This window comes from Paroedura picta, chromosome 10 (genome assembly GCF_049243985.1).
Source record: "Paroedura picta isolate Pp20150507F chromosome 10, Ppicta_v3.0, whole genome shotgun sequence".
NCBI lineage: Eukaryota > Metazoa > Chordata > Lepidosauria > Squamata > Gekkonidae > Paroedura > Paroedura picta.
In genome coordinates, this window is record NC_135378.1 from 37,454,575 (window position 1) to 37,479,270 (window position 24,696).

At 42.9% G+C, this 24,696-nt stretch overlaps 1 protein-coding gene across 1 annotated transcript in view; it reads right to left on the reverse strand.

Moving 5' to 3' along the window:
- WWC2 (WW and C2 domain containing 2) overlaps nt 1-24,696 on the reverse strand; it is a 165,711-nt gene that overhangs the window by 73,813 nt on the left and 67,202 nt on the right. Inside the window, exons 3-7 of the mRNA XM_077302315.1 lie at nt 13,786-13,989; nt 12,598-12,674; nt 7,661-7,740; nt 2,370-2,499; nt 1,212-1,358 (exon numbers count right to left, since the gene is read on the reverse strand). Of these exons, the coding sequence (XP_077158430.1) occupies nt 1,212-1,358; nt 2,370-2,499; nt 7,661-7,740; nt 12,598-12,674; nt 13,786-13,989 (638 nt within the window). The remainder of the gene's footprint in view (nt 1-1,211; nt 1,359-2,369; nt 2,500-7,660; nt 7,741-12,597; nt 12,675-13,785; nt 13,990-24,696) is intronic.

Genomic DNA, 24,696 nt, shown 5'->3' on the forward strand with positions numbered 1-24,696 from the left:
TTACCAATGTCTCTGGATAAAAAATGCTGGAGTAGAAAACATTCTGCACAACCTCAAGTAATTACTCTAATATTTTAAAGCAGAATTTACATTTTCAACTGCAAAATCACCTCAGGACAAAATTCAATAAAAGCAGGTGCACTTCTGCTAAAGGCCTACTTTGAACCAACGTTTAATTCATCCCAAGTTGTTGCTTACTACTTTGAACTCAGAACTTTGCTGGAGATCAATGAAGTTCAAAGTAGAACTTCAATGAAATTGAAACTGCAAAAAACCACATTCAAGTTTGGAGTCCCCTCAGAAAATCCCAGTACAATGACTGCCACCGCCTTTCATCACACTACCTTAAAGGAATATGCCAGCATTTAGAAAACATTTGTGGATGCAAACCAATGGCTGGCATGTAGGTCGATGAGATCCCAAAGATATTTAAGTTGCTGAAACATTAATTCCATCAGTCAATGCCAGATGTAGAAAAATACATTTTCGATGAAATATTCACTCTCCACTTTTTGAAACCAGGTAGCTTTGAACTTGACCTTTACATTCATTTACCTTGACAAACTCCATTAAAGGGAAAACAAACAACACCCACATAAATCTAAGAACTAGAAGATAATTATGTGATCTCTCCAGGTCATTCTTCAAGGACCTTTTTGATTAAATTAGCTTTTGAAGGTTTTGTAATTATTTTTACTTTTACCATTGCCACAAAGATGGTTTACATTTCAGAGAAAAGATCTCAGCTACTTATTAAAGTTTTTAAAATGCATTTTATAAATGCTTGTATTTATTCTCAAATGCATGATGGCAGATTTTTTGCAAAGTTCCTCAAAGGCAGGGCCACACTTTAAAAACATTTTCTATTGAGGCATTATAAAGCCTGTGTAGGGGGGGGGGGGGAAGGGCTTATAATGTATGCTGCTTTCTTGGCAATCAGTAAAACTATAGCAAAGCTGTAAGGAGGAAGCCCAGTTTCCATCATTCTAAAAATATTCCTGTGAAATCTACCCTTCAGAATTTCACATAAACCACAAAATATTCTACCTTGTGCAACAGTCCATTTTGTGATGAGGAATATTTCTGTGTGGAAAGTTCTACCCACTCTACTAGCAATATGCTTTGCCAGCCATTTGATTCAAAATCATTTCAAAAACATTCTATAGGTAATTTTGTCCCTTCACTACCTTTAGATGGCTTGAAAGACTTACATCACCGGAAATGTCTGTCTGCGAACCTGCATCCAAAGTCTGTCTAGAAAGGGAGAGCTGAGATTGTGCTGGGCTACAACTCAGATCTGGATCGGATCTGCCAATAGTTTGGTCAAAGAGGAATCTCCCTCTCAGCTTTGCAAGACTCTGGGTGAAAAAAGATAAAAAGTACACATAGACAAAAGATATGATGGAAACACACAGCCATAAAGAGATCTTCAGAGAAATTCCTTCACAATTTACCATATCCACGTAGGGTAAGAATTATGGAAGCATGACAAAAAGTAAGCCATATCAGGAAGGTAGGTGTGACAATCCTCCTTGTCAAGGCTGCATTGCCCTTATTCTTCCACAGTGGGAGGCCTGCGAGGCCTCTGGCAGGACAGGGGCAGGGGTTGTATCATCTAATTCCTCCTCCTTTAATATCCTCACACGCTGTCTGAGTGGAGATACTGTGAGTGGGAGATGGGGGCACCAGTTATGCATATCGCTTTAGGTCATTTCCAAGGAAAACCAGAAGTGATGTCACATTGCTTTAGGAATCACCAGAAACTCTACCAATTTACCATAGGGTTTCCACTGATTCCTAGAGAGATGTGATGTCACTTCCAGGTTTTCCTTGGAAGTGATGTTACAAATTTTCTCTCATCACCTGTGGGAATGGTAGCAGGAAGAACATGTTGCTAGTGGGAGGCCTCCTACCACAATGGGACTCTTGGTAACTCTTGGGATACTCCATTTTCCTTGACTTGCCACAAATCCTTCTTAAATAGACAACCCTTCCAATCCCCAATCAGAGATGACTTCTTCCCTCCACCCCATTACCCAACCAGAGCTGCCCTGGAACATGGTCTCAAATTCAGCTACCACCTGGGTTAGTCCCTCATCCCCAAAAGGGGCTTGGTGACGTGACAGACTCCGTGTTGGGCTGCCAACTTGATTACTTAACCTAGAGACTGCAACCCCACCCCCACGCATTTTAGGCACATCCTGTCTGCAACAATGCATCTGTCAGTTATGTATGGCTTGCCTTAGCAAAGGCAAGTTATGCCTGCAAGTCTGGTACAGGTTCCAATACTAGGTGGGAAACATAAGTAGCAAAAGAATCCATAAAAATGTTATCACTGCAACTCTGGGGTATAAATTATATCCAAATACCTGCATTAAATCCTGCTTCTCTTTCTCGCCGGAGCTTATGGCCTTTCTGATAGACTTCAGCTCATTCACAATGGCTTTAGCTTCACTTAGTTCATACCCACTCTGGCCACCAGACATTTTTTGGTCAATTCTGTAGAAAGAGAGAATAGTGGTAACTTACCCCTCAAACAGAATGTTGCTCCTTGAGTTCAAAAAGGGATGACATTAGAGAGAATGGAGAAAAGGTGGGTATTTCCTCCTTTACGAAAATAGCTATCTCCAATCTGACCCAAGTAGGTATCGATTTATGCAACTGTCAGGATGGTATACATGAGAAGTGTTTCCCCCTTGTCTCCAATTCTTTTTTTCAATGACTGATTTTAAAGGAAAGACCCACAGATGGTGCTACAAGAATTTGGCAGCACTACTATGATTTCTTTAATTGGCTTGGTGGAATGTGAAACAATGTGGAAAGTGAAGCTGGTACAAACTGAGGATCATTTAGAAAAATCAGTTCGAATTTTTGTTGTTGTTGTTCTAACTCACTTGGAAGCCTAGGCTTTCTATATTTCTACAATTCTACATTTTCATGAAAATAGAGCCAGACAAAATGCTGAAATAGGGCCTTGCTAACCTGGATTCTCTTCCCAGCTACAAACTTTCTGGATCTTTACAAAGGCCTGTATTTAATTGAAATATTTATTTGTAGCATTTTGTATGCTCAAAGCAGTTTAAAATTACAGTGCCTTACTGTAAAATAGCTTCCTGTGGAGATAAAATGAGGTAAGGATCACAAAACACTGTGCACAAAAACGTGTTGATTTTTTAAAGAAAAAAAATCTAAGCACAGGGGGTACCTCTAGACGAGTAGTTTAATAAAACAAAGTTGTAAAAAAATTATATGCTACATTTTAGAAGAAATGCTCTCAAAACCACTTGCATTAAAAATAAAATAAACATTGGATAGGATCCTGCACACTGCAGACAAATAGTGCTTGTGGGTGTTAGAAGCCATAGGAATTTCCTGGTCAAATTGCCACAGGGCAGAGAAGGCTGCAGGGAGAAGGAAGCAGCCTCATCAATGGAGCCTACTGCATCAGTGAAAGATTCTCTCCCGCCTACATCTTATCCCATTTTGTCCACAACAGCTCTAGGATGCCTGCATCAAAGTGGTCTCAGGGAGCTGGTGAGCAAGGAGGTAGTCTGTCAATTTGGACTACTGATTTGCTTAGACACTGTTTAAAAATCAAAATGAAAACTAAAAACTAGCTCCTGAAAGCTGTCAACAGCAAGAACAATAGACCCTTTTAGGAATCCAAATTTCTTCAAAGAACTGGAATCAAATGCCACCAGGTATGACAGCATATAGAATCCTCCCCCCCCCCACCTTTTTCTTTTGGTCATCGTCTATCATCTTCAACTGCAAATGAATGTTCAAAGAGAAGGATGCACTAATAATGCAAAGATATATACATTCAACAATATATACATATTCAATATCTTCCACAGAATCTATATGCTGAAGAGGCAAGGTGTTTCTTGACTTTGACATTAAGCTTTTAATTTTTAAAAAATTATATTCTCTACATAAATTCTATATTTTTGTTTCGGGGGTGGGTGGGAATACTTTTGTACCAGTAATACAGGCGGACAGACACTGAATAATGTTATCTGTGTAGGGAAATAGTTTGCACTGAACAGGAAGCCGAATTTGCAAAAAGACTGTTGACACCCAACAAATGAGAATCCTGTCTGAAAGAAATCCATGTGAAACACCTATTGATTTAAATGAGTAAAATTCCAGCTAACATACAGACATGAAACTGGCACATATGCAGTGTTCATTACTCACAGGGGCTTCTCACATACCTGGACAGTAATGTTCTGGATCCAGGAGGAGCTGATGTATACTGCCTACATCTGACACAGTAGCACTGGTCAGGAGTATGCTGTTTCCCAGGGGTGCTGCCTGCACTTCAGGGACCTGCCTCCAATCTGGACAACAGCACAGTTCTGGGAAATAGCAATGGGCATGGGGCATGCTTGGGTCTCTTTTGATGCCACAACCCAGCCAGGAGAACCAGCTCTGCACAGCAAGACCTGGTCCATCCACATTGCAAATGGAAGGGTGCAAGGGGACGCATTTTACGATGGTCAGCTCACAGAAGAACCAGAGCCATGTTGGCATGAAGCTCTCACATGTTAAGCCATTCGTGTCCCTCAGTGGGTACCTTTGTCCATTCTAGCTTCTAACACTAAAACACCCCAAGCAAATGTGCCCCCAGGTTGGCGTGTCTATTTTGTGATTAGGTCATGGGAGACAAGAGCACTAATAGAGAGCACTCCTAGAAGGAGAAGAAGAGTTGGTCTTTATAACTTGCTTTTCACTGTCTCAGCCAAAGATGAATAAACAGAAAGAAATTCCAAGCTGGCGATGGCAAAAAGCTTTATTCATAATGAGTTCCTAGATATAAAACCTCGTTTTCATATTTTACTTCCTCAGTAAACTTATTTCGGAATTAGTTTTTTTTCGGGGATACAAACAAGGTCTTCAACCCACTATCTAATTCTTATATTTCATATACCTTATATTTTATATTTTAAGTCATATAATTAGTATCAAAGGTCCATAAAGGTAAAATGACCCCTTATAAATGACCCCTGAAAAAAACCAATTCAGAAATAAGTTTACTGAGGAAGTAAAATATGAACACAAGGTTTTATACCTAGGAACTCGTTCTGAATAAAGCTTTTTGCCATCGCCAGCTTGGAATTTCTTTCTGTTTATCCAAGGAGTCTCAAGGCAGCTTATAATTGCCTTCCCTTCCCTTTCCCCACAATAGACACCCTGTGAGGTAGGTGAGGCTGAGAGAGTTCTGATATAACTGCTCAGTCAGAACAACTTTATCAGTGCTGTGGCAAGCCCAAGGTCACCCAGCTGGCTGCATATGGAGGAGCAGGGCTCACCAGATTACAAACCGCCGCTCTTAAATGCTACAGCAAGCTGGCTCCCCAGCCTAAATAATGGCATACAAAACCAAGAGACACAAAATGTTATAGCACAGGGCATGCCTGCTGCTTTAGAATTCAATATTTCAGATTTCCAACTGCAACTGTTTGATTATCTTCTTTAAGGCAGAAATTAATTTTAAAAACGGCCTCCAACATATAAGATTTTGACTCCTTGTTTTTTAATGGAATTAGTGCTGACCAAAGAGTGGCTGCTTGAATCTGTCCAATAAGTGTTCATTGTTTGCTTGCACTATGCCACAGAGTTCCCCAAATATGCTTTAGATCCCTATCAAAATCGCTTGTGAGCAAGGAGCTTTAAAACAATAGCTCATTGTTACATTAATGGAATACAACCAGCATGTTTGGCTAACCTTTAATCTCAGGTTAGTAGCAGGTTTTATGCTTCAGATCTAGCTTTCTTTTTAAAGAGTGTGTTTTAAAGTGAAACCTAAAGGAAATAAATACCAGTCAGTTTTCCCCACTTTCTCTCTCTGACATTTATTTAAGTGGAAAGACTTGCTACTGCGCATTATGTGTAAACTTCAGCTGTACTGGTGTTCATTGGTTGGCAACATATCAGTCAAAATCCTCTGTTCTGATCAGAAACAAGCCTCAGTTTCATTGTAGAATATAATCACAGCTTCAGCAATAGCCAGAATTTGATTTCTTGGCCTCCCAGATTGCTATTCTATGTATCCTGAATAGGATTTACTTTTAAGTAAACATAAGGATGCAGGGACATGCTGTTAAATTGGATGGGTTGCAGTCAAAAGAGAAGGAGCACAACGGTTCTTGTGAAACATTCCTGCATTACCTCAGCTAGCCCCTCCTCCATAACCTCTGAAAAGCTGAAGGTTTTCAAGTTAGAATCATAGAATCATAAAATAATAGAGTTGGAAGAGACCTCATGGGTCATCTAGTCCAACCCTCAGCACTATGCAGGACACTCACAACCCTATCGCTCATCCACTCTAACCTGCCACCCCTTTGCTTTCACAGAATCAGCTTCTCCATCAGATGGCTATCGAGCCTCTGTTTAAAAATTTCCAACGATGGAGAACCCACCACCTCCCGAGGAAGCCTGTTCCACTGAGAAACCGCTCTGTCAGGAACTTCTTCCGGATGTTTAGATGGAATTTCTTTTGAATTAATTTCATCCCATTCGTTCTGGTCTGTCCCACTGGGGCAAGAGAGAACAATTCTGCTCCATCCTCTATATGGCGCCCTTTTAAAAACTTGAAGATGGTTATCAGGTCCCCTCTCAATCGTCTCCTCTCTAGGCTAAACAGACCAAGCTCCCCCAACCTTTCTTCATATGTCTTGGTCTCCAAACCCCTCACCATCTTTGTTACCCTCCTCTGGACACGTTCCAGTTTGTCAACATCCCTCTTCAATTGGGTGCCCAAAACTGAACACAGTATTCCAAGTGAGGCTGAACCAGAGCAAAGCGGTACCATCACCTCCCGTGATCTGGACACAATACTCTGTTTGATCCCATTTGCCTTTTTAGCCACTGAGTCACACTGCTGACTCTTCAATGTATGACCTACTAAGACTCCTAGATCCTTTTCACACATGCTACTACCAAGACAAGTCTCCCCCATCTTATATTGGTGTATTTGGTTTTTCCTACCTAAATGCTGAACTTTACATTTGTCCCTATTGAACTTCATTTTGTTCAGTTTAGCCCACTTCTCGAGCCTATCAAGATCATCCTGTATTCTGTTGCTGTCTTCAGTTATGTTTGCTACCCCTCCCAGTTTAGTATCGTCTGCAGATTTAATAAGTATCCCCCTCTAATCCCTCATCCAAATCATTTATAAATATGTTGAACAACACAGGCCCCAGGACAGATCTTTGGGGTACTCCACAACTTGACAAAGGTCCAGTTGTGAGACCTTTGTGGCCAAAACAATGAAGAGGAATCCCTCCCCCCCCAGTCTTCTTCTAGCGGAAGGGCTTTATTTGGGTAAAGGGAGTGCTGATAGTGTATGAACAAGGTGGAAATGACTTTATTTGGATCCATTGCACCTGGGCAATAAGTGGCAGGTGGAATCACTGAGAATTCTACTGCTCTGAAATAGTGTTATGGTTCTGTTTTTTCATTTTCCGTCTGTCTACATTTTTAAAAATTCTTATTTGAAAGCAGCAGTTAAGAGATCCCTGAAAGTAGGTTTTCCTCAGCCTTCTCCTTATTCCGAAGCTTAGCTCGGTAAATGGATGCAATAATTCTGTTTGATTTGGTCCTAACCAGCAGACTGAATTATTAAAGTCCATTTCAATTATCTTCTCATACTTACTGTTGCAGCGTTTCAAAGCCTTGCTCTTTATACAGTAATTCTTGCTTCATCTGTGAAAGTTCTCTTTTCAGCTTTTTAACCTTGTACACAAACATTAAAAAAAATAATTAGGAATTTTAAGTAACTGAGCACATGGTTTAGAATAATTATTACCCCTGTTGGTCCCTTGTGGCTTCTGAAATAAGTCTTGCTTTGACCTACAATACACCAGAACAACACAACTCTGGGGCCAAGGGACCAAGCCCTATGAAGATAGGTTAAAGGACTTGGGAATGTTCAGCCTGGAGAAAAGGAGGTTGAGAGGGGACATGATAAGTATTTGAAAGGTTGTCACTTGGAGGAGGGCAGGATGCTGTTTCCGTTGGCTGCAGAGAAAAGGACACACAGTAATGGGTTTAAACTACAACGATATAGGCTAGATATCAGGAAAAAATTTTTCGCAGTCAGAGTAGTTCAGCAGTGGAATAGGCTGCCTAAGGAGGTGGTGAGCTCCCCCTCACTGACAGTCTTCAAGCAAAGGTTGGATACACACTTTTCTTGGATGCTTTAGGATGCTTTGGGCTGATCCTGCATTGAGCAGGGGGTTGGACTAGATGCATTGAGCAGGGGGTTGGACTAGATGGGCTGTATGGCCCCTTCCAACTCTATGATTCTGTGTGATTCTGTGATTCTGTGAACTCTGTATCACAACAGACTTATCCTGCATATCTTTCTTGGTGTATGTGTTCTGCTGTAAGAGGTTTCAAAGAAGGTTTCAAATGGCAGATCATTTTGTAATGCCCTCCTCTGTTATCCCCCCCCCCCCCCCCGCCAAGTCACAGCTAATTTATGGAGACTCTGTAAGATTTCAAGGCAAGGCAGGTTTGGAGGTGGTATAACATTGCCTGCCTCCATGCTGTCCCCTCTGATGAGATCAGCTAGACTGGGGCTATCCAGGTTAGGGCCCCTACTCAATATGACAAAATTATTTCCACTCATAATCATAAAATAAAACAAAAAATAATAATGGCCACAAAAGAAACAGACCATGTTTTTTAAATTTAACTTTGGATATATAATCATAAAAGTTCGAATTCCAATATGCTATTCCATCAAGAGAGCCAGTATGGTGTAGTAGTTAAAGTGTCAGACTAAGATTTGAGAAATCCAGGTTCAAATCCCCATTTTTGCCATGAAAGCTTAGCCAGTCACATTAATCTCAGCCTAGCCTTGACCTGGATAGCCCCAGGTCAGGATTCAGAAATTAAGCAGGGTCAACATGGAGGCAGGGAACAGTAAACCATCTCCGAACATCTCTTGCCTTGATGACTCTATGAGGTTGCCATTAGTCAGCTGTGACTTGACAGCAAAATAAAAATAAATCCAACACACCATTGTGTTCTGAACAGACACTTGGAAGGACTTCTGTTCTCCATTTTGAAGCTCAAGGTATGAACATCCCAAACATCTACAAGAACGAGCGGAGGAGGAGGAGATCAGGGCCCTGATGGAGCTTAAACAGTTCCACAGGGCCTGCAAAAAGGAGCTCTTCCACCAGGCATTTGGTTGAGACCAGACATAACCAACAGAGACTGAAGGGCCCCCGCTCCCCCCCTTAGAACTCCACCAGTATACTCTGGACCTGTTTGCATTGCTGCACTGTTGCATTGTTTATATTGTTTGTACTGTTATATTGTTATATAGTTACAACTATTAGTTGTTATTATTGTAAGGTTATTCACATGTTATAGACTGTTTCATGTATTGTTCTTTGTTCTTATGTAAACCGCCCTGAGCCTTCGGGGAGGGTGGTATATAAATGAATAAATAAACAAACAAACAAACAAATAAGCTTTGTACTAACTTTTACTAACTAACACAAGCCAAAGAATCACAAAACAGTCATCACAAGCTTTACCAGACTGGATGTTAAGAAACACATTACCCCCCCCCCAAAGAAAGTGCCCCCATCCTCCATTGTTTCCAAAGGATTAAAGCCAAACCAGAGAATCTCTGTAGCAGAGACTGAAATATGGGTGCCTAGAGGCTTGCAGATAGTTGGGCCACCAAGTTCTGGTCAGCAATAAGTATCAGTCAGAATGCCCTAAAGAACATCAAACTTCTTCAGAAATCCAGATCCTCATTTCTGGGCACAGACATATATACACATAACTTCTCTGGTCAGGGTTCATCCATCCACATTCTCAGCCAAAGCAGAGAAATCTCAGCTCTACGTGAATTCCCTGACTACTGCCAATGTGCATAGCAAAACAGTGACATATCTACAGCCATGAGAATCCTTGTTTGAATGCCTTCTGCCATTAAAATACCCTTGCATGTGGAAAGCCTGAATGAGCATTTTGCGGGGGCAACAGGGGTATGCTAATGCTTATTAATATGGCAGGTAAAACAACAGGCCATAAAAAGAACCAGTTGCTCTGTAGAAAGTACAGCATGTGTCAGTTATTTAGCTATGTCTGGTAGCGTAATTTCTCTGTGTCAACACAACCAGCCTTGCTATCACACATAAATAAACCCTTGTTAGTATTTGTTGAACACAAAGGAATTCTATCTTCCTCTTGATGTTCATGAACAAGCAACTAATGTAAGAGACGTGCCAGATTAGAAGACTTCTCTTTATTTGGATAACCTCATTACAGTAATTAAACTTGAAATTCACATTTAACTCGCTACGTTAATTTGTCATTGGCTGGGTGTGCATGCCACCTGTTCTTATTAAGGAGAGAGAAAGAGAGAGGGAGAACACCTACTGGCATTGTTTGAAAGAGAATGACAGGGTACATGCAGGGGAGGATTCTTAACATTCACTTTCAAGGAGCCTAAGACACCACACATTTCTCACTTATCTAGGCATTCATTCCGTACCACTGTTACCCATATGGAGGCCCAAGCAAAAATATTGGGTTGTATCCAGCTGGCTTTTTCAATCAATTTCACTTAACTCTATTCCTTACTACACTTCAGGCTTCTTCAACCAGGGTTTCGTGAAACCCTGGGTTTTCTTGATGGCCTTGCAAGGGTTTCTTGAATGAGTTGGAGTTAATTAAATAATTAACACCCAGCTCTATCTTCTGCTGGATGGACAGACTCCCCCAGGATACATTTGCTAGCTGTTTGGAAGCAGTGGCTGGATGGCTCAGGTAGAGTCACCTGAAATGCAACCCCTCTAAAACGGAGGTCCTGTCGTTAGGTAGGAAGGGGCAGGAGCAGGTAACGTGTTTTCTATGCCTGGATGGGGTGCAATAAACACCTGCACCAGTGGGCAGGGATTTGCGCATGATCTTTGATGCTTCCCTTTCGATGGAGGCTCAGGTCACGAATGTAGCCTGGACAGCGATTACCATCTGCGCCAAGCTCATCTACTAGTGCCTTACATGTCTCTGGAACACTGGCCACAGTGATGGTCACCTCCAGGATAGACTTCTGTAACTCACTCTACGCAGGCCTACCCTTGTCCTTGACCTGGAAATTACAGCTGGTACAAAATGTGGCTGCGAGAGTCCTCACTAGAACTCCTTGGAGGGCCGATATCCAGCCTGTGCTGCAACAAATATAGAAATACAGCTCCTGTGTGGCTGGCTGCTGAGATACAGTTGTGCAATATGCTCCAGCTTGGCTTGTATACTGTGTGACATCTAGATACAAGTACTGAACGAGATTATCCAAAAAATGTTAACAACAGAGATCCAGCATGGTGATTAGAGACTCCAGCTGGGATCAGGGCTGATTCCCCAGTATGCCATGCAAGCTTGCTGGGTGATCTTGGGCCTCAGCCTCACCTACCTCACAGGGTTTTTATGAATGTAAAATGGAAGCTATCAATACACACTGCTCACAGTCCCCATTGGGGAGCAAGGAGGGGTATCATGAGGTAAATAATACTTGAATATGTTCATGATAAGCAACCTTATTTCTTCTTTTCAAGTCAGTCCTGAGTGACCAGAATTGGCTAGCTGTGGGTCAATAACCTGCAGCTCAATCCAGTTTAGACTGAGATAGTGTTCATTTAATCAAGAATTTCATTTTCAGCATTTCAGTATTACAATTTCCGGGTTGCCAGATGCTCTGGGCAGGAATAAACATGAACACATCAACTTCCCTCTGTGGCACATTAGAGCCTTTAGCCAGCTTTGGCTGATGTACCGGAGACAGTCAACCATGCCTTGATTAGGCCTGTTGCAACTCATTCTTCTTGGAGCTGCTTCTAAAATCTCTGTGGAAGTTCCAATTGGTACAACACTGCAGTGGCAGGCTTGCTGGCTGGAATGAGCTATAAAGAATACATTTCGCCAGTTCTGACAGATTTAATCTGGCAGTGAATTGACTTCTGGACACAATTCAAGGTGCTTCATAATGCCCTAAAAGATCTGGGAGCAGACTATTTAAAGAATTGCCTTCCTCCATATGAGACGGTTCATCAGTAATTTCTTCAGTGGCAATGCTGTGCACACTCCCACCTTCAGAACCTGGTGGCTCCATACCAGGGTCTTTTCTGTCATCATCCCTTGATTTGAGAAACCCCTCCTCACAGCAATTCTTCTGTCACTCAGCTTGATGAGCTTTAAACCCAGGCAAAAACAATTTTATCCCTCAAGTTTTGTTGATTTAGTTCATCATTGAGGGTTTTGTCCCCCTGGCCCAGTCTGATTATTTATTATACTACCTTCTTTGGTTCTTACTGTTTTTATGTGGCAGACTTTAGGGGGGGGGAGCCAGCTGGTTTTTAAAACCGATTGATGGCTTTGTTTTTGACTTTCACTGTTGGTCTCACTGTCGACTGCAGCCAGTTATTGACTACTGTTTTACCTGTTTATTTGGAAGATACATGATTTGCAAACAGTATAGAATATAAATATCTTACATTTTTTAAAAGACTCACATGAATTGGAAGAGCATAGACCTATATATTTCAATATACTGCAATTAAGGACTCTTACCCTTAATCTTGTAGTGGAGATTTCCGCCTTCAGAATATCAGGGTCATACTTAGTGCTAGAAGAGGAGCTTGAGAATACTTATTAGGAACATGGGGAAAAAGAGGAAAACATTCAGTCAGAAAATCGTTATTTCTCTGCTTGTGTAGTTTTAAAACTACAAGGTTAACATAATATTATGTTAACACAATAAAGTGCTTCTCTTTAATGCCATATACTGAGAGTTCCAATCGCACCCTTGCCTGGTACATCACATTAGATTAGAATGATCTCTTCTTTTTGTGTAAAGCTGTACTTTCACGGGCCAGTATGTAGAGAGCCGTTGATTTACCCTTGAAGGGATTCTGGCCCTCCATATGAGCAACCACCTGACCTGGATAGCCCAGGCAAGCCCAATCTTGTCATATCTCAGAAGTTAAGCAGGGTCAGCCTTGGTTAGTATTTGGATGGGAGAACTCCAAGGAACACTAGGGTCATGACAGAGGCAGGCAATGGCAAACCACCTCCGGACATCTCTTATCTGACTGCCAGACGATCCTAGGATCTTTTGGCTGACACCACACATGCCATCCTTATCCATTGTTGTTCCTCTATAAATTTGTGAAACAGCCTAGGGGGTGGGATGTGTCCAGCTGTCCAAGTTGGAATAGGGCCAATCAGGGTGCAGCCAGCTTTGCCCTGATTGGCCCTGCCCCTGCAGCTCCTGCCCTCCGTCATTGGACTCTAGCCTGTTTGCTCTCAGATGCCTCAGTGCCTGGAGCCAGCAGCAGGTAAGGGGAGAGGGCCCTGGGCAAAGGGTCATGTGGGAGGGCTTGCTAACGAGGGCTTCTTGGCCTGCTAAGCATGGCCTGCTGACTAGGGCCTCTCGGCCTGCTGATTGATTGCTAACTAGCTCTGTCCCGGCCCTGCTATTGAGCTGCCCCACCCACCCCACTTGCTCTGGCTGCAATCTGCCGCCCAAAGCCACCTTAAGCTGCCTGGCCAGGGGACAGGGGAGGGGACCCTTTCAAGGCCCGTTCTTAGGAACGGGCAGTGAAGCTAGTATGATAAATAATAAGAATAGCAATCAGATTCTAGAACCAACTGTGGCAGCCCACAGAATCGGGAGGAATTCATCTTGGTCGCTGTTTTTTGAGCTGACAATGGTTAACGAGACTCACTAGAATAGAAGATACAGCACATTATACTTACAGCTTGTATGAGAGGTTGACTTTTCCTTGTAGGCATCATTCAACCTCACATACTCATCCAAAGCAAGTGCCAGTCTCTGTTCTTTCACATGATAGAGTTCTTTTTGAGTGCTCAGGGCGTCTTGTGCTACCGTAAGATAATCTTTTAACATTTTCTCTTGCTCTTGCCTCCATTGCTTCCTTGGATCTTCTATCTGTGTGGTTTCTGCAGAAATACAGTGGCACAGGCTTTCATTGACAGGCTTAACAATGGACAAGTCAGCCATAACGTCTGGACCTTTTAAAACTTTTAAGAAATCTTGCTAGTATATTTCATAAGATGCTTTAGAAATCGTCTCAGATGTAAGATATTCTCCACCCTGACCTGGCTTGCCCAGGCTCACTCCATCTCAGCAGATTTTAGAAGCTAAGCAGCATCGGCCCTGGCTATGGGATGAAGGACCTCCAGGGAATATCAAGATCATGGCATGGAGGTAGGCAATGGCAAACTACCCCTGAACGTCTCTTGCCTTGAAAACCCTATGGGGGTATCAATAATTCAGCTGTGACTTGAGAACACTTTCCACCACCAAGATATTTTCCAGATATCATAAAAAAAACCCACTCAATTTCCTTTTCCAATATGTTTTATTAATTGGGTACCAGCTATGTAAAGCACATACAGCCAGTATATTCTTAACTATTCACATTGCAAATCGCTCCCATTGGCCTTTCCCTCTGCTTTCCCCACAATTCATAGCCCAACTTCCTTGATTATTTGAAAGTATCCTTCTCACTACTTATGGTTTCCATTAGGGGCCAAGCATGTTGCATTCAGGAATACAACAGGCACTAGATTGTGAGGGTGGGGGTGGAAGAACTCTGCAGACAGCCTCCCCCCCCCCAGGACCTGGTAAGGCTGCAGGCAGCTGTTAGGCAACTCACCAGCAGGGGCAGCTCTCACACAGCAGGGATATGCAGATTCTGAGCTTTGGAGGGAAGTGGAAGGAGGACAGGATGGTCAGGGGTGGGGGATGGAAGGAGATTGGCTGGCTCGCTGGACAGACAGGGAAGCCGGTTGAAGAAGGAGGCACTTAGGGGTGGGACAGCTGCCCTGAGTGGGTGTTAAGCGCTGAGTGGCACTTAAGCCATGAGACAGACTCCTCCTCCAAGCCCTTACCAGAAATATATTATGTGGAACAGATTCTTCGTTTCAACCATTAAAATTCCCGCCCCTTTCCCTAAGACTGAACGCATCCATTGAATAATGGAGATATGAAATGCATGCTGGCAGCCTCTTCTTTATAAAACAGCACAGTGAGAAAAGATGCAAATGCTTTGCATTCTTCCTTCCCTGGGAACTGGGAGAAAAAGAGGAGGAGCTATATCACGGTAAATCCTGTGGCTATTTCATTTTATTAATATTGGTACCAAAGGAGGAGAGATGCCCCCAGCAGATTTCTGCATCCCACCGCCTTCTAATAGCCAGTGTATTGTACTGGTTAGAATGTCCAACGGGTATGTGGAAGGTTCAAATCCTCAAACTTCTCTGAAACTTACTGGGTGATCTTGGACTGGTCATGGACATTCATTCAAACCCACCTTACAGGGATGTTGCAAAGATAAAATTGGAATGGCAGAACTATCTTGGGTGAAGGACTGGATAAAAATGGAGTAGACAGAATTATAACAAATTCTTTTGAAAATCTGCAGCTTTCTGACCATACCATGTCTAAGATTTCACCTTGTTCTAAATCTGAAGTATAATAATTATTTTTGGAATAATCACTTCCCACTATTCACATTACCTAAAAGCTATGCAAATTTCTCTGGCACTGTCAGTATAAATACAAGATGAAACCTCAGCAAACTATTCCAAACCTCTGCAACTCCATTACAAAAATCAGAAGCATATTTAAACTCTTGGGGCATTTCAGATAAAGATTTTAGGTGTTCAAAGATTTCAGTCAATGAGTTCAATTTGAGCTGATGAAAGGTGATCTAGCGTATAGCTCTTATACAGCACTTTACATCTTCAAAGCTCTCTAGGAAAACATTAATCCGAGCTACTGATTTAGGTTCAAGTGCTTCTCGCCCCAACAACATTAGTTACATATCCCTCACTAAGACACTTTTCTCTACTTTTGCCTACTTAAATTATCCAGAGCGAACAGTAACTCAAATGTGCCACAATGGAGACTTTAAACATATGTTTGGTTAGCTTCTGCTGGAGCAAAGGAAAGTCCCTAGTGGTCACAATTGCCAATAAGGCTTGATAGTCCTACACATTTAATCTTCCTGGTGCTACATTTTCATGGGAACTCAAGAGGCAAGTGAAAATGAGAGAGTAGCTCAAAAAAAGACCAGAATGCTTCCCATGTGCCCCCCTAAATTCAAATATATTCAGGTATGCTCATTTCTATGGAAAAACTCCTTGCCAAATGGGCTCTAAAGAGTACCGGCAGATAGCTCTTGCATTAAAAACTGGCACATCAATGAAAATTCAGGAATACCACTATGGATTTACTGTATGCCCTGTCAGGGACCCCACTCTCTCCAAATAACTTTATGTACAAACATAAAACTTGTGTGTTATTAGCCCCTGTTCTTCTCAAATAATTTGAGGGGGAAATGCCTCTTTTTACCATCCCATGGGCCAATACGTGGATTTCCTGGCCTCCGAAGACTTCAACCCTGTGCTCAGGGCTGCAGCCTGGGAAACAGATGTTTTCCTTGTTTGGAGCAGTGCCATAGTTTGGTAGCATTTTTGTAGTTCAGTTTGGGTTTTTAAAGGCATCTCAGATTCTCTTCCAAACTCTTCTCCAGTGCATGATAACCTGCATCTCTTTGTCATGTGTTTTCAAATACATTGTGTCTGTGGTGAAATAATACTTCATCTAAATTTTAAAAATGACAACCTTTCAAGATAAATGTTCAGTTTTAGTTCTGTGTGTTTCAGGGTGCCTTTACCTGCATAGCCCAACTAGCCTTATCTTGTAGCATCCTGCAAGCTAAGGAGGGCCATCCCCATTTAGGACTTGGACGGGAGGCCACCAAAGAATTTTAGGGCAGCTACACAGAAACCTCTAAGCTTTCTTACCTTAAAAACCCTAAAGGGTCACCATAAGTCAGCTGCAAACTGATGGCAAAAAAGAAATAAGCAATAGAGAGAGAAACTAGGACTGTTTCTCACTGTGTGAGACAGGATGATGGACTAGATGTACCTCTAGTGTTATCTAGCAGGGCTTTTCTTACATTCCTATGCTCACAAACTTATTTTGCCTACCTCAGTTCACAAGAAGTGAAAAGCGGTATACAAGAACCAACTCTTCGGGCCTTTCTGCACCCGTTAAATGTAGTGCATTCCTTACCTTAGGTAGTCATTATATTCTGGGTGCTCCGCATGACGTCACCTACATCAAGTGTCCAGGCAGGAAACAGCTGGCTGTATCCTCCATTTTAAAGCGCTAGTTGGGGAATCGCGTAAAGTGGATTTCCCAACCTAAAAAACGCTAGCTAGAGGAAAGCAACCAGCAGACACCAACAAAAAACAATGTGTGAAGGCGATAAGCGGTATTTCCACTTCCAATGTCCCACCCTTATACCCGCCTGTCTCTTCCTTCTCCCAGGGATGGGATTTTTTTTTAAGCGAACTTCCTGGAGCAACGAATAGGCATACAATTGTGCAGGCAAAGCAAAAAAGAATTTCCCCCAAAGTTGTCACACAAAGCATGCCTCTCTAAAGTCCCCCCCCCCCTAAAAGAAAATCAGGAATACAAGACTCGTGAATCCATAAGGGGTGGCAATAAAAAAAACACTATGCATCTATGATTAGATGCACGGGCATTTCAACTGAGAAGTATTGAATTAAAAACTACCTGGCTTGATTCACAAGCAGAAGAGAGTCGCGTGTAAAGTACGTTGCTCTCTTCCGAAATTTCCAGCAGGCAATGTGAAGTCTAAGGAGCTCGAAAAGGTGGCAGATGGAAGCTAGATAGCAAGAATGTGAGAAATGCCTGTATGTTTTTTTTTAATAATATTTTTTTAATGTACAGAAGTTCTTCTTCTTCTTCTTCTCACTGAAAGAACTGTCCATTTATTTCTACTCTCTGCTTCCTTTTATTTAAGCAGTTTTTAATTCATAAAAGGGTCCTCTTATCACGTGACTGTAGGATTGACAAGTCCCTTGTAGGTGACAGCAGAGAATGGGGTGTGCACATTCTGGGAGTGGGGAGGAGTGTCAAAAATTAACGCAACATCCTGACATCTCTCTTTCGTGACGCTGGGGCTGAGGCTCTGGCTTTTGGACAAAAACTCCACAGAAATAGCTTCTTACTGCAGAATTTTGCCCAAAAACTAAACATTGTGCCCTAACATTACCAACGTGCCTGCATCACTTCCAGGTGATGCCAGCACATCACGTTTACTTCCTGCTTCTTCCTTATTCATGCCTGTTAAGTTCCTCTGGTTTCTGAGAGCCTAAAAACAGGGAGACAAGTCCAAACCAGGGGGTCCCCAGGCCTCAACGGGGGACTGGCTGCTGAGATTACTTAGAAGTATTTGGTGGGGTACCTTGAAAAAAGCCTTTCCGAAGTCCCAAGTATATAATATCTACTGGGTCACTATTGTCTACATGTTGATTCACTTTCTCAAAGAACTTCAAAAGGTTGTTGAAACTGGACTTTCCTTTGCAGAAGTCATGCTATCAGCAAGCTTTGTTCTTTTTTGTGCCTAATAATTCTGTCACTGATTGTAGGTTTTCCTAATTTGCTTGGGAGAGATGTTAGGCTCACTGGCCTGTAATTCTCTGATTCTCCTCTGAACCCATTTTAAAAATATTTTCTGTGTTTGTTCCAGGTTCTGTTTCATGGTCCTTTATGTGGCCTCCATTTCATTGCCTTCCTTTGTTGAGGGCTAACTCACTTTTCTTCACAGAACAATTCTCCAGTAATTCTCTCTACACACAGAGGACAGAGGTTTTGTACTGTAGTCTGCCAGACACAGAATCATAGAATAATAGTTGGAAAGGACCTCTTGGGCCATCTAGTCCAACCCCCTGCATCATGCAGGACACTCACAACCCTATCGCTCATTCACTGTAACCTGCCACCCCCTTGAATCTTCACAGAATCAGCCTCTCCGTCAGATGGCTATTTCCAAAGATGGAGAAAGACGGAGAACCTCCTGAGGAAGCCTGTTCCACTGAGAAACTGTTTTCTGGCCCTATCCTGCCAGCTCTCAGTAGGTTATCTGCAGTTTTCATTGATTATGCACAATTCCTGGTTCTCCAGGATGTACTTTTTAGACCTATGGTGCAGATGCACTTTTCATTTTATTTCCCTTTACTCAGTATTTGTTAGATATACAAAGAAGATTGGGAGATATCTGCAGGGATCTGAATTAATCAAAGGAGAAAGTTCAAATATTTTACAACATCCATCGAGATTTGGAGTAAGAAGGATAGGTCTTAGCTTGAAAATGAATTTCTTAAGAAACAAGACTGCAGTCCTAAAAAGACCATCATGGGAATAAGGCCAATTGGATAAAATGGACGTAGACCTGATTTGGACTGCTGTCAAAGCAGAGTTGATGTGAGTTGCTGGTTAATATAGATAACATACTGCTAACTCAGCTAGTGCCAGCAGAAAGGAATTAAATGGTTCTTTTTAGAGTAAATAAAACTGGAGAATGGAGATCCTCATTAAGGCATATCACTTTCTGAATGAGGAAATTCTACATTTTTCCTGTGGCAGAACAAAGTTCGTGCAGGATCCATTTTGCCACACCCTCTTCCTGGGTGTGTACTTCTCTGTCATTCCCACAGGAACACATAATGCCACTACATGCGGCTGAAACCAAAGCCAGACAAGACAGATATACTGCTGGTTGGGGGGGGGGGCTGATATTCTAGAGGGGATGAATCCTCTTGTACCAGATGAAATCATGGACCCTGCCTTGCCCTTTGAAAAGCAGATTGGTAGGGTGGCCTGTAGTAACTTCTATCAGCTCCATCTGATTCCACAAGTCTGTTACCTAGATCCACCTGATCTAGGTATGCTGATCCATGCATCGTTAAACTCACAGTTGGATTACTGTAATGTGATCCATGTGGGGCTGCCTTAAAGACAACCTGGAAACGACAAGTGGTCCAGAAAATGACTGTTGTCAGGGGTTAGTTGCTGGGAAAACACACTACCAATTTTGAAATAGCTACATTGGTTGCCAGTTTTTCCTGAGGCTATGACCTTTAAAGCCCTTCACAAACTGGGACTCACCTATTTGAAGGGCCATCTCCTTCCATATGTCCCTGCGAACTAATGACAGCTGTCCTATCACTTAGGGTAGTGATCAGAGCCCAGGACTTTCCCCCTGTACCTCTGACTCTGTGGAATGAGTTCCGTAAAGAGCTGGGGGGGGGGGCTCCTTGAAGATCTTCAGAAGAAATCACAAGGCTTGTCTGTTTGCCAGGGCTTTTGAGGAGGTTTGAATGGTATGCATCCTTGGGGGGTGGGGGAGCTCTGAGGTTTCCATATTTTATTTTTGTTTTTAACAGAAAATATTTTAAACTATTATTGTAAGCCACTGTGAACCACAAGGAAAGGCAGGATATGCATGCTTAAATACAGAATTATACGAACAACATTGGTATATTGTGTTGTCTATTGTGACTGAGAGCAACTCGCCAAAGTTTTGGGTAGAGGTCTTTCATATAATCCACTATGACTATGTGATCCTTTAAAAAAAAACTAGAGAAAACTAGGGATTCCTTCTGCATACAAAGTAGATATTCTACCACAGAGCTACTGCTTTACTTCTTCTCCCCACCAGAAAGATAAAGACACAAGACTGGAAGAATATGCTGTATCTGTGGTGGGTTAAACTTTGGAACTGGGATAAAGCTGGACATGGTTTCTCCCCCCCACACACACACACCCCTTCTGGCTATTTCTCTTACATTTATTGTTTTCCTTGGGCCCCAACAACTCAGCGAAAAAACTACAATTTTGGGTCACACCCAGAGGTCTGAAGAGTCTAGGACCAGCCCTTACTTATTATTTTATTCTTGGTTTGATGAGGCTGTGAACATCTGCCACTTTTATTCTCTCTTTTTGGAAGTGAAATAAAGGTGAACAGACATGCTGAAAGAGGTGGTATAAACTTCAGTGTGGAGAGAAGACTAGGGATGAATCATAGAATCATAGAATCATAGAGTTGGAAGGGGCCATACAGGCCATCTAGTCCAACCCCCTGCTCAACGCAGGATCAGCCCAAAGCATCCTAAAGCATCCAAGAAAAGTGTGTATCCAACCTTTGCTTGAAGACTTCCAGTGAGGGGGCACTCACCACCTCCTTAGGCAGCCTATTCCACTGCTGAACGACTCTGACTGAGAAAAACTTTTTCCTGATATCTAGCCTATATCGTTGTACTTGAAGTTTAAACCCATTACTGCGTGTCCTCTCCTCTGCAGCCAGCAGAAACAGCATCCTGCCCTCCTCCAAGTGACAACCTTTCAAATACTTAAAGAGGGCTATCATGTCCCCTCTCAACCTCCTTTTCTCCAGGCTGAACATTCCCAAGTCCCTCAACCTATCTTCATAGGGCTTGGTCCCTTGGCCCCAGATCATCTTTGTCGCTCTCCTCTGTACCCTTTCAATTTTATCGATGTCCTTCTTGAAGTGAGGCCTCCAGAACTGCACACAGTACTCCAGGTGTGGTCTGACCAGTGCCGTATACAATGGGACTATGACATCTTGTGATTTTGATGTGATGCCTCTGTTGATACAGCCCAAAATGGCATTTGCCTTTTTTACCGCTGCATCACACTGCCTGCTCATGTTTAGTTTACAATCCACAAGTACCCCAAGGTCTCGTTCACACACAGTGCTACCTAGAAGCGTATCCCCCATCCAGTAGGCATGCTTTTCATTTTTCTGACCCAGATGCAGAACTTTACACTTATCTTTATTAAATTGCATCTTGTTCTCATTTGCCCATTTTTCCATTGTGTTCAGATCTCGTTGAACTCTGTCTCTATCTTCCGGAGTATTTGCCAGTCCTCCCAATTTGGTGTCATCTGCAAACTTGATGAGTAGTCCCTCCACCCCCTCATCTAGATCATTAATAAATATGTTAAAAAGTACCGGGCCGAGCACCGAACCCTGAGGTACCCCGCTACTCACCTCTCTCCAGTCTGATGAAACACCATTGACAACAACTCTTTGAGTGCGGTTCTCTAACCAATTCCCTATCCACCTAACGATCTGAAAATCCAGATTGCAGTCCTTCAACTTATCCATCAGAACATCATGGGGAACCTTGTCAAAAGCTTTACTAAAATCCAAGTAAATGACATCAACCAAATTTCCCCGATCCAGCAAACCTGTTACTTGGTAAAAAAAGGAAACTAGGTTGGTCTGGCAGGACCTGTTGGAGACAAATCCATGCTGACTTCCTTGGATCACCAAATTGTCCTCCAGATGTTTGCAGATCGCTCCCTTTAATATCTGCTCCATTATCTTCCCCACAACAGAGGTCAGACTCACTGGTCTGTAGTTTCCCGGGTCATCCTTCCTCCCTTTTTTGAAGATTGGAATAACGTTTGCTCTTTTCCAGTCCTCCGGGACATCTCCAGTCCTTAAAGAGGTTCCGAAGATGATGGACAAGGGCTGTGCAAGTTCTCTGGAAAGTTCTTTGAGTACTCTCGGGTGCATTTCATCTGGACCAGGGGATTTGAACTCATCCAGTGCAGCTAAATGCCTCTCGACCACCTCTCTATCCATGTTAACCTGCCACCCAGACACTATCCTTTGGCTACAGCCATCTCTAGATGTGCCTAAACACTTAGACCTGTGGGAAAAAACAGATGTAAAATAGGCACTAAGCCTTTCTGCTTTCTCTGCATCTTTCGTTAGAGTTTGTCCATCCGCACCCAACAGCGGGCCTATTGCCTCCTTTACTTTACGTTTGCTCCTCACGTAACTGAAAAATCTTTTCTTGTTACAATGGGCTTCCCTGGCCAATCTTAGCTCACTCTCAGCTTTGGCCTTTCTGATGATTGATCTACAGTGCCTAGTAACCTGTAGGTACTCTTCTTTAGAGCTCTGTCCTTCCCTCCATTTCCTGAACATTTTCCTTTTCTTTCTTAGTTCCTCTTGAAGTTCTCTGTTCATCCAAATAGGCTTCTTAGAGCTCCTGCAGTGTTTTCGTATTTCTGGAATAGTCATTGATTGAGCATGCAATAGCTCTTGTTTGAGTAGCGCCCACCCTTCACATGCTCCCTTCCCTTCCAGCATTCTCGTCCATGGTATGACACTCATCATGTCTCTGAGTTTATTAAAGTTTGCCCTACGAAAATCCAACATCCGCGTCTGGCTACAAGCTTCCTTGGCTCCCCATCTCAAAAGGAATTCTATGAGGACATGGTCACTTCCCCCTAGGGTCCCCACCTCCTTCACCTCATCCACCAACTCTTGCCTGTTGGTCAGTATTAAGTCCAGTATGGCTAAACCTCTTGTGGGTTCATCTACCATTTGATAAATGAAATTGTCAGCCAGGCAGGTCAGAAACTTGCATGACTGAGGACGCTTCGCAGAGTTTGTTTCCCAGCACACATCTGGGAAATTGAAGTCACCCATGATGACAAGGTCCTGCCGTTTGGATATTTTCTCAAGCTGCTCACAAAGTGCAGCATCCACATCCTCTCGTTGGTCAGGCGGTCGGTAGCAGACACCAACCACCACACTGTTTGTTTTCCCCTCGCTTATTTTCACCCAGATGCTTTCCACTGTAGATATCCTCTCCTTCACTAGAATTTCCTGACAGGTAAGCCCTTTCCTCACATACAGTGCCACTCCTCCACCTCTTCGATCTATTCTGTTTTTTCTGAACAGTTCATATCCATCCACCATTACATTCCAGTCATGAGAATCATTCCACCAAGTTTCTGTGATGCCTACTAGATCATACCTTTCCATCAGCATGAGAAGTTCCAGCTCTTCCTTTTTATTGCCCATGCTTCGGGCGTTAGTATAAAGACATCTGAATCCTTTTACTTTTGGTTCCCTATGAGCTGGCCTTGCCGGTTGGGCTGCCTCCGATAGTTTTCCTTCCATACACTCCCTATGTTGATCGTCTCCTTCCCCTAGTGGCTTTAGTTTAAAGCTCTCCTGATGAATCTCCCCAGGTTCCTGCCAAACACATTCTTCCCCAGTTTTGATAAGTGCAGTCCATCAGGTGCTAGTAGGCCTTCCTCAAGAAAGCCTATCCCATGGTCCCAGAAACCAAATCTCTCCTGCCGGCACCAACTACGCAGCCAGTGATTCACCTCCATTATCTTCCTCTCCCGACGCATTCCTCTTCCCTTGACAGGCAAGATTGAAGAGAATACCACTTGTGCCCCCATTTGCTTGAGCTTCCTCCCCAGATCTTGATAGTCTTTTTTAATAGGAGCGATGGTATTCAGGGACATGTCATTCGTCCCCACATGGACCATCACAAATGGGTAGCGATCCGTAGATTTGAGGAGTTTGGGCAGCCTTTCTGAAACATCTTTAATTTTCGCCCCTGGCAAGCAACACACCTCTCGGGTTAGGGGGTCGGGCCCAGCCACGTGGCGATCCATTCCTCTTAGCAGGGAGTCTCCAATTACCAGTACTCTCCTTTTTTTTTTCTTCTCAACTCCATTTCCTTCTGTCCCCGTGGCCTCTTCCCTTTGTCTTAGAGTTTGTTTTGGGACCTCCCAATGGTCATGTAGAAAAACAGCTTGGTCTGTCACTTTTGGTTCTGTCCCCTACATTCTGACTACTTCCCCAGGGCACCTGAAAAGGTGACTAACAGTGCCCTCCTAAGCAGAGAGGAGAAGAAGAAGAGCCGGTTTACTGTACTGACTTTCTACTACTCAAAAGAGTCCCAAGGTTGCTTACAATCACCTAC